At 32.0% G+C, this 14,493-nt stretch overlaps 1 protein-coding gene across 1 annotated transcript; it reads left to right on the top strand.

Annotated features, from left to right (window-relative positions):
* Positions 1-497: 497 nt before the first annotated feature.
* Positions 498-14,435, top strand: LOC134688329 (uncharacterized). Its single transcript, XM_063548921.1, has 6 exons — positions 498-1,007; positions 1,321-1,356; positions 6,908-7,237; positions 9,606-11,744; positions 12,981-13,059; positions 13,475-14,435. Exons 1-6 carry the CDS (start codon positions 920-922, stop codon positions 13,728-13,730), a joined length of 2,928 nt encoding a protein of 975 aa, XP_063404991.1. The 5' UTR covers positions 498-919; the 3' UTR covers positions 13,731-14,435.
* The last annotated feature ends 58 nt before the right edge of the window (positions 14,436-14,493 follow it).

The following is a 14,493-nucleotide window of genomic DNA, read 5'->3' as shown; positions in this document are numbered from 1 at the left end:
TTTTGTTATGACTAAATTCTACGGGATTTTTTGCATGTTTGATTTTCAATGACTAATATAGGGCTGGACCCTTGTTAATTGGGTCATTTACTGAAGTTTTTTTGTTTTTTTTTTATCGTAGATAGTTCCAATATTTCAATAAAAAAGTTACTACATTTACTTCATAACACAGTGATTTGATATTGCCATGTGCAATTCTTTGTCATATTGAAGTTATGAATCGTTTTATACCCTTTTTTTTTAAATTCTATAAATCAATTTAATAGTGTCTACCTTAGTAATGTATGAGATATAAAAAATAACGTTTTGCCAAATTTTAGTATAAATTCCCTTGAGAGTAGTATGATAACAATGAAATTTTTGTCAACACTCCACCAAAAAAATCCCCAAAACGGTCAAATATCAATATCATGACTAGGATAAAAAGTGGCCACATTCTGTCTGATAAACTGATTCTCATGTAGTAACACTTTATATTTGTCATTACTCTAATATATATTTCCATGTATCACAGTATTTTGTACATGACACGCCAAGACTGTAAAATTGTACAGTAAAAGTGAAAGTTGTCGTGTCGTAGGCTTGACAGATGACCATTCATCACTAAGTCCACTTCTTTACGTTATTACCGCCCTTTACCACTAGATGTTTGTATACCGGTGAAATCATATGTATTTTATCGTCTAATTGTGAAATGTTAAAACATTGAAGTGTTGACTTTAGTAGATTTTTTAACACAGTAGGATAAAGATATTAATATACTTCATTATTATTGTGGATTTATGACAAGGTGTTAAAATAAGATACATGTGCAGCATCTGAAGAAGTAAAAAAACATTGGATTAGCTTAGGGAAAACATTAAAATACGATGTAACTTGAGGAAAGACAGTTTTTAACATACCTGGCTCAAACAAAAATATGTTTAAAATGGAAGTATTACAGCTCATCAAAATGTGTTTGACTCCTTTATTTGTTATAGTATTTGTAAATTTCTTTGTTCTACAAGGTATGTATGTGTAGCACCGCGTTATTAAGAGGCGTAATTCATTACTTTTAATTCATTATGCATAAATATAAACGTTAACTAATTAACATTTTATTCATTAAAGATGGTTATAAATTTATTGTACTATTTACTCTGGTGTGAAATGACTTTTTTATATACTTACATGTCTCTTTTTTTAAAATAATTTATCTATTACCGTACTAGAATCAAAGACGTTTATCTAGCTTTCGTTGATATATATGAACATTTTCTTGTACTTTTAAAATCAAATAAAATATTTTAAATGTTTACATGCATTTTTATTTTATTACAGTCGAAGGAGGTGTGTGTCAAGGAGATCCATCTAAAAGTAAGTTGTACATCATCATTGATACACGTTTATATGTATATGAATATTTCTCAGTAATTAAGTTAGCAATCATAACATTCAAAAGAAAACCTTAGAAAACTTTTACAATATAACTATTGATTTCGTTATATTTATATAAGCATAAAGAAAGTAATAAGTACGCAAAAACTGTGTGGTTTAAAATGAATATTTAAATAACGCTCTGAACTGGATTACTGAGACTACTGTTAGATCTGAAATTTGTGTCCTTTTTTCTCTTTTTTTGTGTTGTTTTGTCTGAACTAGGTTTCTGCGAGTTCTGTTCGATTTGAAATGGGAGTCTTTTGACTCTTTGTTGGTGATGGTTTGTCTGAACTAGGTTACTGCGAGTTTTGTTAGATCTGAAATATGTGTCTTATGTCTCATTATTAGCGGTGTTTTGTTTGAAAAGATTACTGCGACAGTGCGACTACTGTTAGATTTGAAATGGGAGTGTTTTTGTCTCAATGTTAGTAGTGTTTTTGTCTGAACTAGGTTACTGCGAGTTTTGTTAAATCTGAAATATGTGTATTTTGTCTAATTGATAGTGGTGTTTTGTTTTATTTTGTTTTTCGTATCTGTCTGATGAGTTTTAATAAGCCTGTCCATACTGATTTTTACTGTGGTTCATATGTTGTGCTTTTACGACCTTTAATCTTAAGGGAAGGGTTCAGCGCTCGCAAAGTTGTTTAATCCCACCACAGTTTGTATGTGCCTATCCCAAGTCATGAACCTGTAATTCGATTGTTGATATGTTTTCATTTATTGGTTTCAGACATTTTAAATAGATTTATGTTTTGGTTGTTTAACCATTTTGTCATGCCAGGGCTAATTTTCAGCTAAATAATACTTTAACTGTATGTATTTAACTAGTATACCCACCCTTAAAGCTAGTGTAACCCCAAAAATTGTTTATTACATGTCCCATTCGTCACTAGTTGTTAGTTGGCAACCATTTCACAACGCCTTATGTTATAATATACAATTTCCCCATGACCACAGAGATCAACATTGTTTTGGACAGTTTCGATAGTTGAAAGTAATTAAACGCTCATAGCTTTCCATCTGTACAAACAAGACATTTTGTAATGTTTCAAAACCTGTATACTAATGTTAAAAAAAGATTTCAAATCTCCATAATATATTGTTTTAAATTATAACTCTGAGCGATTGTTTAGTTGAATATACATATTCATAAGTTTATTAACGTTTTCATATACACCACACAGTTAAACCAGATATACAGCATGCATGTATAAATTGTTTTTAAGAATACGAATATGCCATTTATAACAAATTAAGAACGAATTTGTGATCTACAGATTGACATAGTCCTAAAACAGGCGCGGATCCATCCATTTAAAAAAGGGGGTCCCAGAGACCAGGATAAAGAGGGGGTCCAACAATAGATCTCCGTTCAAATGCATTGATCGTCGAAAAAAGGATATTCCAACCGCCTCACCCTTGGATCCGCCACTACAATCATACAATAGAGCAATTATTTGCCTAAGAGTCGATTGTACTTACTGCAGGTTTTGGCAATACTATTAAATTTGATGTTCTTATTTAAAAGATAGATTATGTTTTGTCATCAAATATCATAAAAATGATTTATTCCAATGCACATCGCATGTCTTTGATCTTTACAAATAGTAACATAAATCTTTTCTTTCATAACAACCACATTCAATGTTTCACATCGTATATAGGATAAAAATATTTATAGAGAGAGTTTATGCATAACAATATTTATGATAGTATGCAGTCAACTTTTCTTTATTTGCAGTGTATTTTTAATACGTACTATGAACTTCATCTGCAAACGAGGATTTTCTATTGCTTTATGTCATGTACGCGCTGTGGCATATATTGGGGCCCATCGATTGCCTAAGAGGTGGCCCGCTCCAGTTATGCTTCAGTGATTCCCTATATAACCAACCAAATTTTTCCAAGAAAAGAGGGGGCCCGGGCTACCTCCCCCCCCCCCCCCCCCATCCGCTTCTGGTAAAGGTTGCGGTCTTTTATCCAGTTTTCAGTAACTGCAAGCATTCTCCTTCGCTGTAGTATTGTTTTTGAACAATTATATTTGATGGCATGAAATACTGATCTCATAGATTTTATTGGTTATTTTATCTAGACTATAAGTTTTACAATCGAACTGTTTCTTTTTGTTCCTAAACTGTTTGAAGAAATGGGGATAGAGAGAAAGAGAGAACTAACAAAGAACGCAGTTACCTCTAAAAGCCTACTTAAATTTTACATGTTGTTGTTTGTTTGATGTTTTGACGTTCACTGTACATTATACACCTGGGCCAGTATGTATAAAACAAGCTAAGTTAAGATATCCAATCGTAGTACTAATTTTTCGTAGGACATATTGAAAAATCCGTTCGTTCGGAACAATGCTTCACTTGGTAGCTTTGTGTCTTTTATTAATATTCAACACGTGTTTTGTTTCCACTGATTTGCATTATTTATATAACCATTGTTAACTGACCACGTAATTTCAATTATGAATTATTCAGTTATATGACAACACACGTATCGCTCAACATAACTTTTATCTCATTCCATCATCTACATTAATTCTATTAATTAATAAAAATAAAAATAAAAACTGCCTATTATAATAAGGAATCTCAAATGTTCCATTATGTGGCCTATATTCTTAACATTAATATCTGAAAGATAGATTTCAAGAACAGCAAGTTCTCTTCCATAAACAAACAACGATAAAAAGACGAATGAGCAGGTTAAAAGTCATAATTGTATGCGAAAAATTATTTTAATTGAATTTGATATTCATATATTTATTATTATGACAATTAAGTTTTTAGTTTAAAGATATAAGGTAAATGTTGACAACCCTGTCGTACAGATATCTAAATATAATAATAAAGCACTCATTTTTACGGTTCAAATAACCATAAATCAAGTATTGTTTTCTTCGCTATTAAAAGCATTATTATTCAACATAAAATTATTTTTGATCTAAAACAGATATTGCTCACCCTGAGGAAATAACACGGACATGCATTTATAGGTACAAAGGACATGTAATTAGATGTACTACTTTTTTTTTAGATGTACCTTCTTTAAAGATATAAACAGATATAATGCATTTAATGACATTTACTTATCTGATTAAACTAACTTAAAGTATTATCACAACATATTTATGTATATCTCACAAAGTACGCCATAAACGATTAAGCATTCTGATCAATGATTTCTTACCAAAAACAACATAAAACTAGACAGGAGCCCTACTAATAAATATCAAATTGAAATATAGGATATTTACACTTAAAAAATTATGATATACATTTGATAAAATAAAACAAAAAAGCACAAATGCTGCTATTTGCACACAGTTAAATATTGAAATAATTATCAATAATTAATTATAAGTAAATTTGAGAGCGAACTGAAAACTACTACAATATTTGTAACTTAAAAGTCATGAAAAGATGCTTTATAATTGATGACGAAATATTGTAGTTTTAAATCGAACTTTACAAAAATAGGTTACGAATTAGCTCCTTCACAAATAAAAAAAAATATACAGTGAAAACAAAATATTGGCCGCCCCCTTTGATCTGTCACAGGCTGAGTCTATTTATGAATAAAGGCAACAGTAGTTTACCACTATGCCTCTCCCAATTCACGAGCTTGTAATTCAACGAAAGCCGTTTATTCTGTTGATCCCTCCATCTGTGTGATTAATTTGATAGAAGTTACGTGAAGTCTTTCATATGATTAACACATCTGACTAGCATTAATAATTAAATTGACAGTATGTTCGTATAATGTGTAAGAATTGAGATATAGGCTTGTAGCAACATAGATGTTGCGTAATTAATATCTCTATCTGTCATCTTGATGGACAAGGTGCTCATGGATATTAACACTAAAGGTTACGTTACATCTGTTTAATATGTATGTAATCTTGACAGGAAGATTTAAATCAAAGGAAAGAGTTTAAAATGAAACTTACCTGACTTATATAATATAGAATGAATTTTTCTTTCGTTTTATTTATATTAAACATAAAAAAGTAACGAAAGAATACTAATAAGTAATTTTTTATATCAAACATTAATAAGTAACGAAAAGATACAAATACTTAGATGTGTTAAATAAAGGGTTAGAGAAATAGGTTGAGTTTATTGTTGAGGGTTGTACTGTGACATTAAGTTGTTTACGACAACGCCAGCTGGTTTCTGGTGAATAGTTGTTTCATTGGCAATTCATATCACATCTCCCCCTTTTTTTCAAAGAAAACTGATTTGAGGTTTAAAGATGATGTACACAGACGTTTATTTGTATTCGCCTTTACATGATTACATACTCTGAAATGTTTTAGGAAAATTATAAATAGTTATCAAAAGTACCAGGATTATAATTTTAAACGCCAGACGCGCGTTTCGTCTACATAAGACTCATCAGTGACGCTCAGATCAAAATAGTAAAAAAGCCAAACAAATAGTTTCTATGAAATTCCTCTCCAAAAGTTCATCAGTCACTATACTGTTATGGAATGCAGACGACTATATAATAATCGAAGTAAAGGAAAACAATGTTCTATAAACGTCAAGTGAACTTATAAATCAATCAAATGGTGTGGTCAATATGATGTAATTCTTACAGGTCCGTACAGTCACGTGTCACCATTGATGTATTGGGATTATTAACTGATCACTTTTATAACCAAAATGAGGCTGACAGGAATGTGAAGCATGTCGTTATGACCTCGACACAAAATTCATATAAAACGCGTATTACACCATTTCAACTACTAATCAATAACTCTACAAAAAAATCATAGCATGATAAACAAAAACGGAAGAACCAATTATGCTATAAGATATTTGCGCTATTCTTTATTTAATCCTATTTATGTTGAAGCTTGCATTGCCACTTTACTATTAAATGATTAAAGTTTCTAGAGGTTTCGTAAAATATAGATGTATGTCTCTGAAATAAACTGTTCTGCAGAAATTTACTTGTGATCATTGGGGTCTCAATATAATCACCAGCAAAATAATAATTCTTTAGCTTTCAAGAAACCAGTAGACATGTATCACCGTCTGACGAACAGCTACGTCATTTATTAATATGACGCTGAATCTTTATCGTGTTTTAAAAATCGATGACATGAATCACACCAGTTAAGCTCGTTTTCTGTTATATCCATAAACTCGTCGAAATATTAGAATGTTGTACACCATACGCGTTGTTGTTTTACAAAAGACGTATCACTAACGCAATAAAACAAACAAAAAACTAAAAAAAGAAGCCAAAGGAAGTACGAAGTTGAGAATTATTGTGAACCCAAAATTTCTAAAGGTTTTGCTAAATACAGCTAACGTTTTTACCTGGCGTATACATTCTTATTGTTTTGAAAACAAATTGTAAACATTTAATTTGTAACTATGACCATATCAATGATAATTCGTGTCTTTTTTAATAATTCATTTAATCTTTTGTTAATCTATTTATTGACAGTAAACTTTGATATTTCTATTTTCAGTTGTCTCTATGTGTCAACAATCTTCTGTTATATCATCAGTCATCGACATAGATACTTCTTTTTTCTCAAACACTATTGTTGGACAACGCTGTACATGTGAAATAGTTGTTAATTCAACATCACTTTCAATAAATACATTAAATGCTCCTTCGTCATTAGAGTGTGGTACAGTTGTGACATTCAAACTAGCACAAAACCCTAAGATCGAATGCACTACCTCTAAGGAATATATCGATACATCGATAGAAAACAAAGGTGTTGTAGAGATATCGACTACTAGTTCGACTGTTACCGATACTGGATACTGCATTCAAGTTTTTACTGAATATGGTAAGTAGAATTATCAACGCTATTGTAACATGCTACTGTATTTCAGTAACCATTGACAGATATGCTGATAAAAATATCGATTTCTAGTAAGATCGTACCTGAAACTGGATTCTGAATAATCATAACAAGTAAATGATGTAGGGAAGGTTTTTTTTACACGTTATTAATAATAGGTACTGCAATACAATTACCACTGAAGGAGATAGGTAAATATATTGACTTCTTTATCAATTATTACTAATAATGGGCCATTGGGTATTGTGCAATCGATTACTAGCGCCACTGCTACTGGAAACGGTATCCAGGTTAACTTAAGCTTTAAAGAGGTAGGTAGATATAAGTATTATCAATCGTTATTGAACCTAGATAAAGTATCAAAAATCCACACACAAAGAGCATATTGACTACCAGATAAAGAGTTATTGGCCCTGAGGTAAGAAATGATTCATCCAGGCCATACTCCATGCTCATTTAAACTTGGATAGGCATTATATTTGCTATATTGTTACACCTAGCGTAAGCGATATGTAGAAATATCGACTATTTAGGGAGTCGTTACTGACACTGCCAAAATTACCATTGAAAGAGGTATGTTGAAATTTCAGTTCAATTGTTACTTAGGTTGGATAGTGTATGTTTGAAAGTTACCACTGAAAGGGGGTAGGTAGCTATATCGACTGCCCACCGTTACTGACCGGGGATTTTGAACTGCAAGAGACGACATGTAGAATCAACGACTTCCAATAGGTCCCTAGCCCAGTAGTCAACACTTCGGTGTTGATATGAATTTCAATAACGTGGTAATTTTTATAGATTTCCTGCTTACAAAACTTTGAATTTTTCGAAAAACTAAGGATTTCCTTATCCAAGGTATTGATTACCTTAGCCGTATTTGACACAACTTTTTTGAATTTTGAATCCCCAATGTTCTTCAACTTTGCACTCGTTTGGCTTTATAACTATTTTGATATGATCATCACTGATGAGAACTACCCACACAGGATATTCGACACAAAATACAACTATAAAAGGTATGTATATATACCAACCACCATTTCAATCATTACTGACATTGATACTATATCCAAGTAACATCTGAAAAAGTAAGAAGATTATAATGGGAACATTCACCAATGTTCTGTAGAGTGAGCAAAATTATATCTAAAAGCATTTTGAAAGTGAACGATAAATATCACTGTAGGAATTAGCCACCATGTATAGGATACAGCAAATAGGTTATGTATCAGCGTTTGAGGTTATATCTTTTAATTAAGTATCAGACTTGTTCACTGCGGTGTATTCAGTACTGTTCAGACAATTAGCCTGCAGTCAATTCAGTACTTGTTAGTAGCTTTTTTCTAAAATACACAATGATGTTGAAGTGAAAAGGTAAATAGCAAATTGCTGACCAGCTTTTCAAATATACTGAACAGATGGTTAAAGGCCTTCAGGCAAATAGTCTCAAAAGTACTGAATTAACTGCAGATGGTGAGTCAAATTTAAAGTTAAGTCGTTCTAGATCTGTTTAGATCAAAATGATTGTATTTTAAATCATACTGATTTACTTAGTGCTTGGCTACAAGTAGCACTTTCTTAACATTCGATAAATTGTGGATTTTGGTTTTAAAAGTTTTCGTATTCAGCGAACAAACTAACATCACGACATAGAATATTTCTCTGATTTAGAGTTAACATCATACCAAAATTAAGTAATAAAGATGTAGGACATTTATTTTGTTCTATGTTACATGTGTTTTTATGTCCAAACTTGTTAGAACCCCTGAGGATATACTTTTTGAATTTCAAATATTGACAATCGAAAAATAAAAGTACAAATTTTCAAATATATAATTTTCGAGAACTGAACATGTTAATGCATTCAGTGATTTTAAATTGAATAGATACTTAAACCCTAGACTGTATATTACGTAGTCGAATAGGGTAATTGTAAGGTTTTGTTAATTTTTTTTAAAATACAAAAAAGATATATATGTCTTTATGGCAGAAAGATGAAAGATTATATGGACGATTAAGGGCTTCACATATGGTAATAAAACTTGTATATGGTTAGGGATCAAAATGTCCTTTCCTATACAGACTATTTATCTTTTAAAAATATCTGATATCGTATTCACCAAACTGATCGATTTAATTTTTGCTACTGACAACTCCTTATTTCTGAACATAATATAATGTGTACCATTTTGAACGTATCGATTTTTTTTATTCAGACAAACGTAAATGCAATTGTAGTCAAGTCTTGTGGTATTTGTACTTCTATGGTTTTACCTTGAAATATGTTTTATTTGACTTCGATATACCATCTCTGTATTTGACCTTTAAATTCATTTATATTATCTTATTTTAGCTGATGAGACGATAACAATGAACTGTTATGAAAATGAGGTCACAATGACAACAGAAATTCCACCAATGTCAGTCATGAAAGAATTACTGCAACAGAATAATCAAACTTCCGAAGCAGTTCTTGATGAGATTAGTAGAAATCCAAATGCTTCTGTACTTTTTGAACCCTTGATGTCATCCTCTGAGTTGATGAGTCTTCTTAATAACACGGAACAGATTGCAAGTACAAAAGAAACAATCACACCAATCCCTTATAATAACAACACGGAAAGTATATATAAAACTACAGAAACAATACCTGTCGAGGAGACAAACGCAGTTATCAAACAATATAATGGTTCAAGTTCTAATGTAAGTGACATTTCAACTGTTTTGTTTGAACCTATCAACTCCACAGATATCCCTTTAATGGTTATAAATACTACATACACAGATATAATACAAAATGTCACAAATAATGAATATACAGATATGAATAATTCTTCGTCGAACCTCAGCGATAGAACAACATCCACTGAAACATACAGCGAGTTAGTTTCAAGGAATGCACAATTGATAAGCGCTCACTATAAAACTACCACGGAAAATGTACCATCATCAACGACCGATCTGTCACCGATGAATTTGTTTTCTTCACATTTAGTAAAAGAATATTTAGAAAAAGAAAAGGTTACCGAGAATCAACTTAACAATGCGATCAAGGAACAAGTAACGACTCAAAGTAGTTCCCTTGTTCCTGACATCCAACCATCAAGAGATGCATGGTCGTTAATGCTACCAGATGATACAAATAACACCAATGAAATAATATCAAAGAATACAGATATTCTGTCAAGTGCCACAGAGCAAAACCTTTCATTATCCGAAACATATCAGCAATCGACCATATATCCGTCTACTTCTGATACTATTGTGTCGTCAGATTTTGACTTTGAATATCTCAAACCAACAATGTCTTGGGAAATATCTAATCTGAAATCATTATCGTCTGCACTAGCACCATCAGCAGTCGTTGACCCTATAGCTGAGATAACAAGCAACGATATGGCATTTATGTCCATTGTGCCCTCAACGTTAGCTATCGTTCCTACTAAATCCAGTGAAGTTACAACCTTGACACAAGCTACTTCAATTACCAATGCTACGTCGTCTACATTATCAGTGGATGAACCTCAAAGTAAAGCAGGGAATTTTACACCTAGAGAAATGCTACGCCCTCAAGTTATTGACGTATTCCCAACAAATACAGAGACTACTATTTCAAATCTACTTCCAACTACATCAGCACAAAATGTTGAAGAAACAACATTAGTTGCAATGTCTACAGAGCCTAAAACCACAACACAACTAGTTAAAACGACAAAAACAACGGTTGCGACAACGGAGCCTAAAACAACAACACAACAAGTTGAAACGACAAAAACAACAGTTGCGACAACAGAGCCTGAAACAACATCACAGCAAGTTGAAACGATAAAAACAACAGTTGCAACAACAGAGCCTGAAACAACAACACAACAAGTTGAAACGACAAATGCGTTTATTGAAGCAGAGAGAACTACAGAACAAGCAATAAGTACTCCTGAAGAAACTCATGTGAATACTATACCAGTTATACCAGAAACAGAACATATAAAAGAGCATGGGCATGAACCAATTATACCAGAAACAGGACATACAAATATGCATGAACATATACCAGTTATACCCGAAACAAGAATTACCAAAGAGCACGAACATATGCCAGCTATACCAGAAACAGTAATTTCAAAAGAGCATGAACATATTCCAGATATACCAGAATCAAGAACTACAAAGGACCATGAACATATACCAGTTATGTCTGAAACAACAAACGAGCATGGACATGAACCAGTTATACCTGAATCAGTAACTATAAAAGAACATGAACATATAACTCGGAAAAGCCGTCCAATGAAAATAATGCCAATTGTTCCAGACCAAAATATAAAACAAAACATAAGATTGATGCCACCTGTAAATCAAAATGAATTAGATAAAATATTCAGTGGTGTATCAGATAATTATTTCACCACAAAAGTACCTAACACTGGTGAAGTTCTGGAACCACAAGGTGCTACTGAGGAGGAGGATGTACTCAGTGAGGAAACAGTAACAAGTAAGTACATGTATCTTGATCATACTGTTCTATTTGACATCGTGCATCATTTTTTTTAAATGGTGTCCAGACAGATGGGCCATTTCTAATATATGTTTTTTATAAACTTTATACGAAATTCATTTATGCCTTCTTTGACCTTGTTTGTAACTGAAATTAACCCGTTTGGAATTAGTATAAACATATTGCATTTGTTGAATTAAAACAAAATGGATTCGACACAAGATAATCATACTTACGAAGTCTTCTCCCGTTTCAAAAAGAACAGTTATCTAATTTACCATACAATATACACTGGTAATGAATTGTATCTACTCTGAATTATGGAAAAGAACGTTTTGAAAGTTCAGTGTTTCTGTTGTTTTACTTTCTTTTAAATAATACATGACGCAAAGTGCACATTAAAAAAATCAAAGAAAAGCGCTTTTAGCAGTGATGTTATTCATCCATAAACTACATTGTGTCAAAATTGTTTGAGCACAACGAAGCAAAACACCCGATGTTTAGATTTACAAGTGAAACTGTTGTTTTTACAATATTTTCAGATTTTGTTTCCGGTTTTTCATTTGAGTGTTAAGCCTTAAAGAAGAAAAATGTTTAGCATTGTATTTTGATTACGAATTGTTTATATTTAGAGATTTTCTCCCGTAGATCTATATGTTTCAAATGTATGTATAATGAAGGCAACAGTAGTTTACCGCTGTTCAAAACTCGTAAATCGATGGACCAAAAACAAAATAGGGGTAACAAAGTAAAAGTGAGGGAAACGCATTAAATATAAGAGGAGAACAACGACACACCATTAAAATGTAACACACACAGAAACGGACCAAGCCTTAGACGAAAATCCGATGAAAATAACAAATATAACATCAATACCATGGATCCGTTCTACTCGTCGCTAGAGATACATGCAGTGTGATATTTAAATCTGAGGGTGTACTAATAAACGGGAAAAAAATTGGTATATTGGCAAACAAAAGATCTAGATAGTAGAAAGCCAGAAGCCTGTAATTCAAAGGTTGTCGTTCATGTCTGGCATATTTGTCCTTAGTAAATTATTTTTAGTCTAAAATGGACCGTTATTTTTCTCGTATGAATCGTTTCACTTTTACATCACTTATTCTTGCTGATCTATTCGGCATTTGAACTCTGGTGGATTGTTGTCTCGTTGGCAATCATACCACATCAACTTATTGTCATAATACACATTATACTAGTAAATTTTTTTTACAGTTATAGTGATTGGATCAGTGATCGGTATCTTAGCCTTAGTTGCAGTTATAGTCATTCTTACAACAATTCTACAGAAAAGGTACGTATAAAACACAGAAAGTTGATCATGTAGCACACTGTAAAAATGTAGATGATATTCGGACATTTCACGTTATCATTATCTCAGCGTGTAGTTAAAACTTTTTTCTGAAATCCAGTTGTATTTACGATTCGTATGATTGGGTTCTGAGTCGAGATAGATTGAACAGGGTATTTAATCTACGGGTTTTTTTTCACAATATTTAAACCATGCTATCAGAGTATGCACCGACTTACTTTGTGTTTACTAATTCAGTTTTACCTTGAGTATAAAACAAACAAATAGCCATCATGTGTATATATATCGTGAGCTACGAACATGAAATTGAATATCCATTATATATTCGTCTGCGTCCAATAATACATATTATATTTGAAATAATGATAAAACCATTGAACAATTTTATAAATTACAGGAAAAGATCATCTAACATGGCTGCTTCTAAAGATCTTGAACTAAATGGTAAAGGTATTGACAATCCACTGATGGAATTAGAAAGACAAAATGTAGTGAATTCATCATTTGGACAAAACGGACATGGAACTATTCACGAGGAACCGGAACTTGAAACAACAGAAGTTGAGGGAGTTCGAAATGGGACAGCTTCTAGTGTTCCCGAGTCAAAACCGGAAGATATAAAGACACAAGAAACTAATGATGCAAAGTTATAGTTTGTGATTTAAAAGTGTATTGTGACGAACAATTTATAGAAGCATAATATAGTTCACTTAATCTGTAAAAGACGATACAGATATATATTATTCATCATGAACGTGATATACGTGCTGTAAAAGTGGACTAATATCAAAAGGAAATGACATGAAATACGGCCATTTCAAACACGAAAGACGTTTTCGAGTTAATAAAACGTACTGTCCCTCTTGTAACATATTTGTAGTATAAACACATAAATTGTTAATATGTAATGACTAGCGCTTAGTGTGTGCATTTTTGATCGCAAGTCTATAGTTGTCAGACTGTCATATGCATTCTTCTTATTTTAAACTCAATTTATGTTGATAACGCTTTATCTGCACATTTGATCTTAAACAGTATGACTTTGTCCTAGCAATACATGCGCAATCATCATGGCGTGTGATATGAATGAGATTGTTTTGTCTCGGAGAATATCAATTGATCTGTATACAGCATAGATAGACATGTTAGGTGTTGTTTTTTTCTCTCTAGGAAAGTACCAATTGATCTGTACAGACAGACCTGTTGGGTTTGAGATTTTCTCTCAGAAAATATCAATTGATTTGTATAGACAGACATCTTGGGTTTAATTTTTTTTCTCAGAGAATAACAATTGATATGTGTAGACAGACATTTTAGATTTTTGTTCATTTGTGTAGTAGTATTTATATTATTTCATCAGCATTTCGTATTTTCAGTAATTGCATAAATCAATAAACATTTCTAAATCAAAAAGAT

The sequence above is a fragment of the Mytilus trossulus genome, chromosome 10 (genome assembly GCF_036588685.1).
Source record: "Mytilus trossulus isolate FHL-02 chromosome 10, PNRI_Mtr1.1.1.hap1, whole genome shotgun sequence".
NCBI lineage: Eukaryota > Metazoa > Mollusca > Bivalvia > Mytilida > Mytilidae > Mytilus > Mytilus trossulus.
The sequence above is the reverse complement of the archived record's forward strand: the minus strand, read 5'-3'. Positions and strand labels throughout refer to the sequence as shown.

What these genes read in the sequence shown, in the direction of transcription:
- LOC134688329 (XM_063548921.1), top strand. Translation starts at nt 920, where the DNA reads ATGTTTAAAATGGAAGTATTACAGCTCATCAAAATGTGTTTGACTCCT. An exon ending in AAATTTCTTTGTTCTACAAG is followed by an intron (nt 1,008 to 1,320) that starts GTATGTATGTGT and finishes ATTTTATTACAG; the next exon opens with TCGAAGGAGGTGTGTGTCAA. An exon ending in TCAAGGAGATCCATCTAAAA is followed by an intron (nt 1,357 to 6,907) that starts GTAAGTTGTACA and finishes TTCTATTTTCAG; the next exon opens with TTGTCTCTATGTGTCAACAA.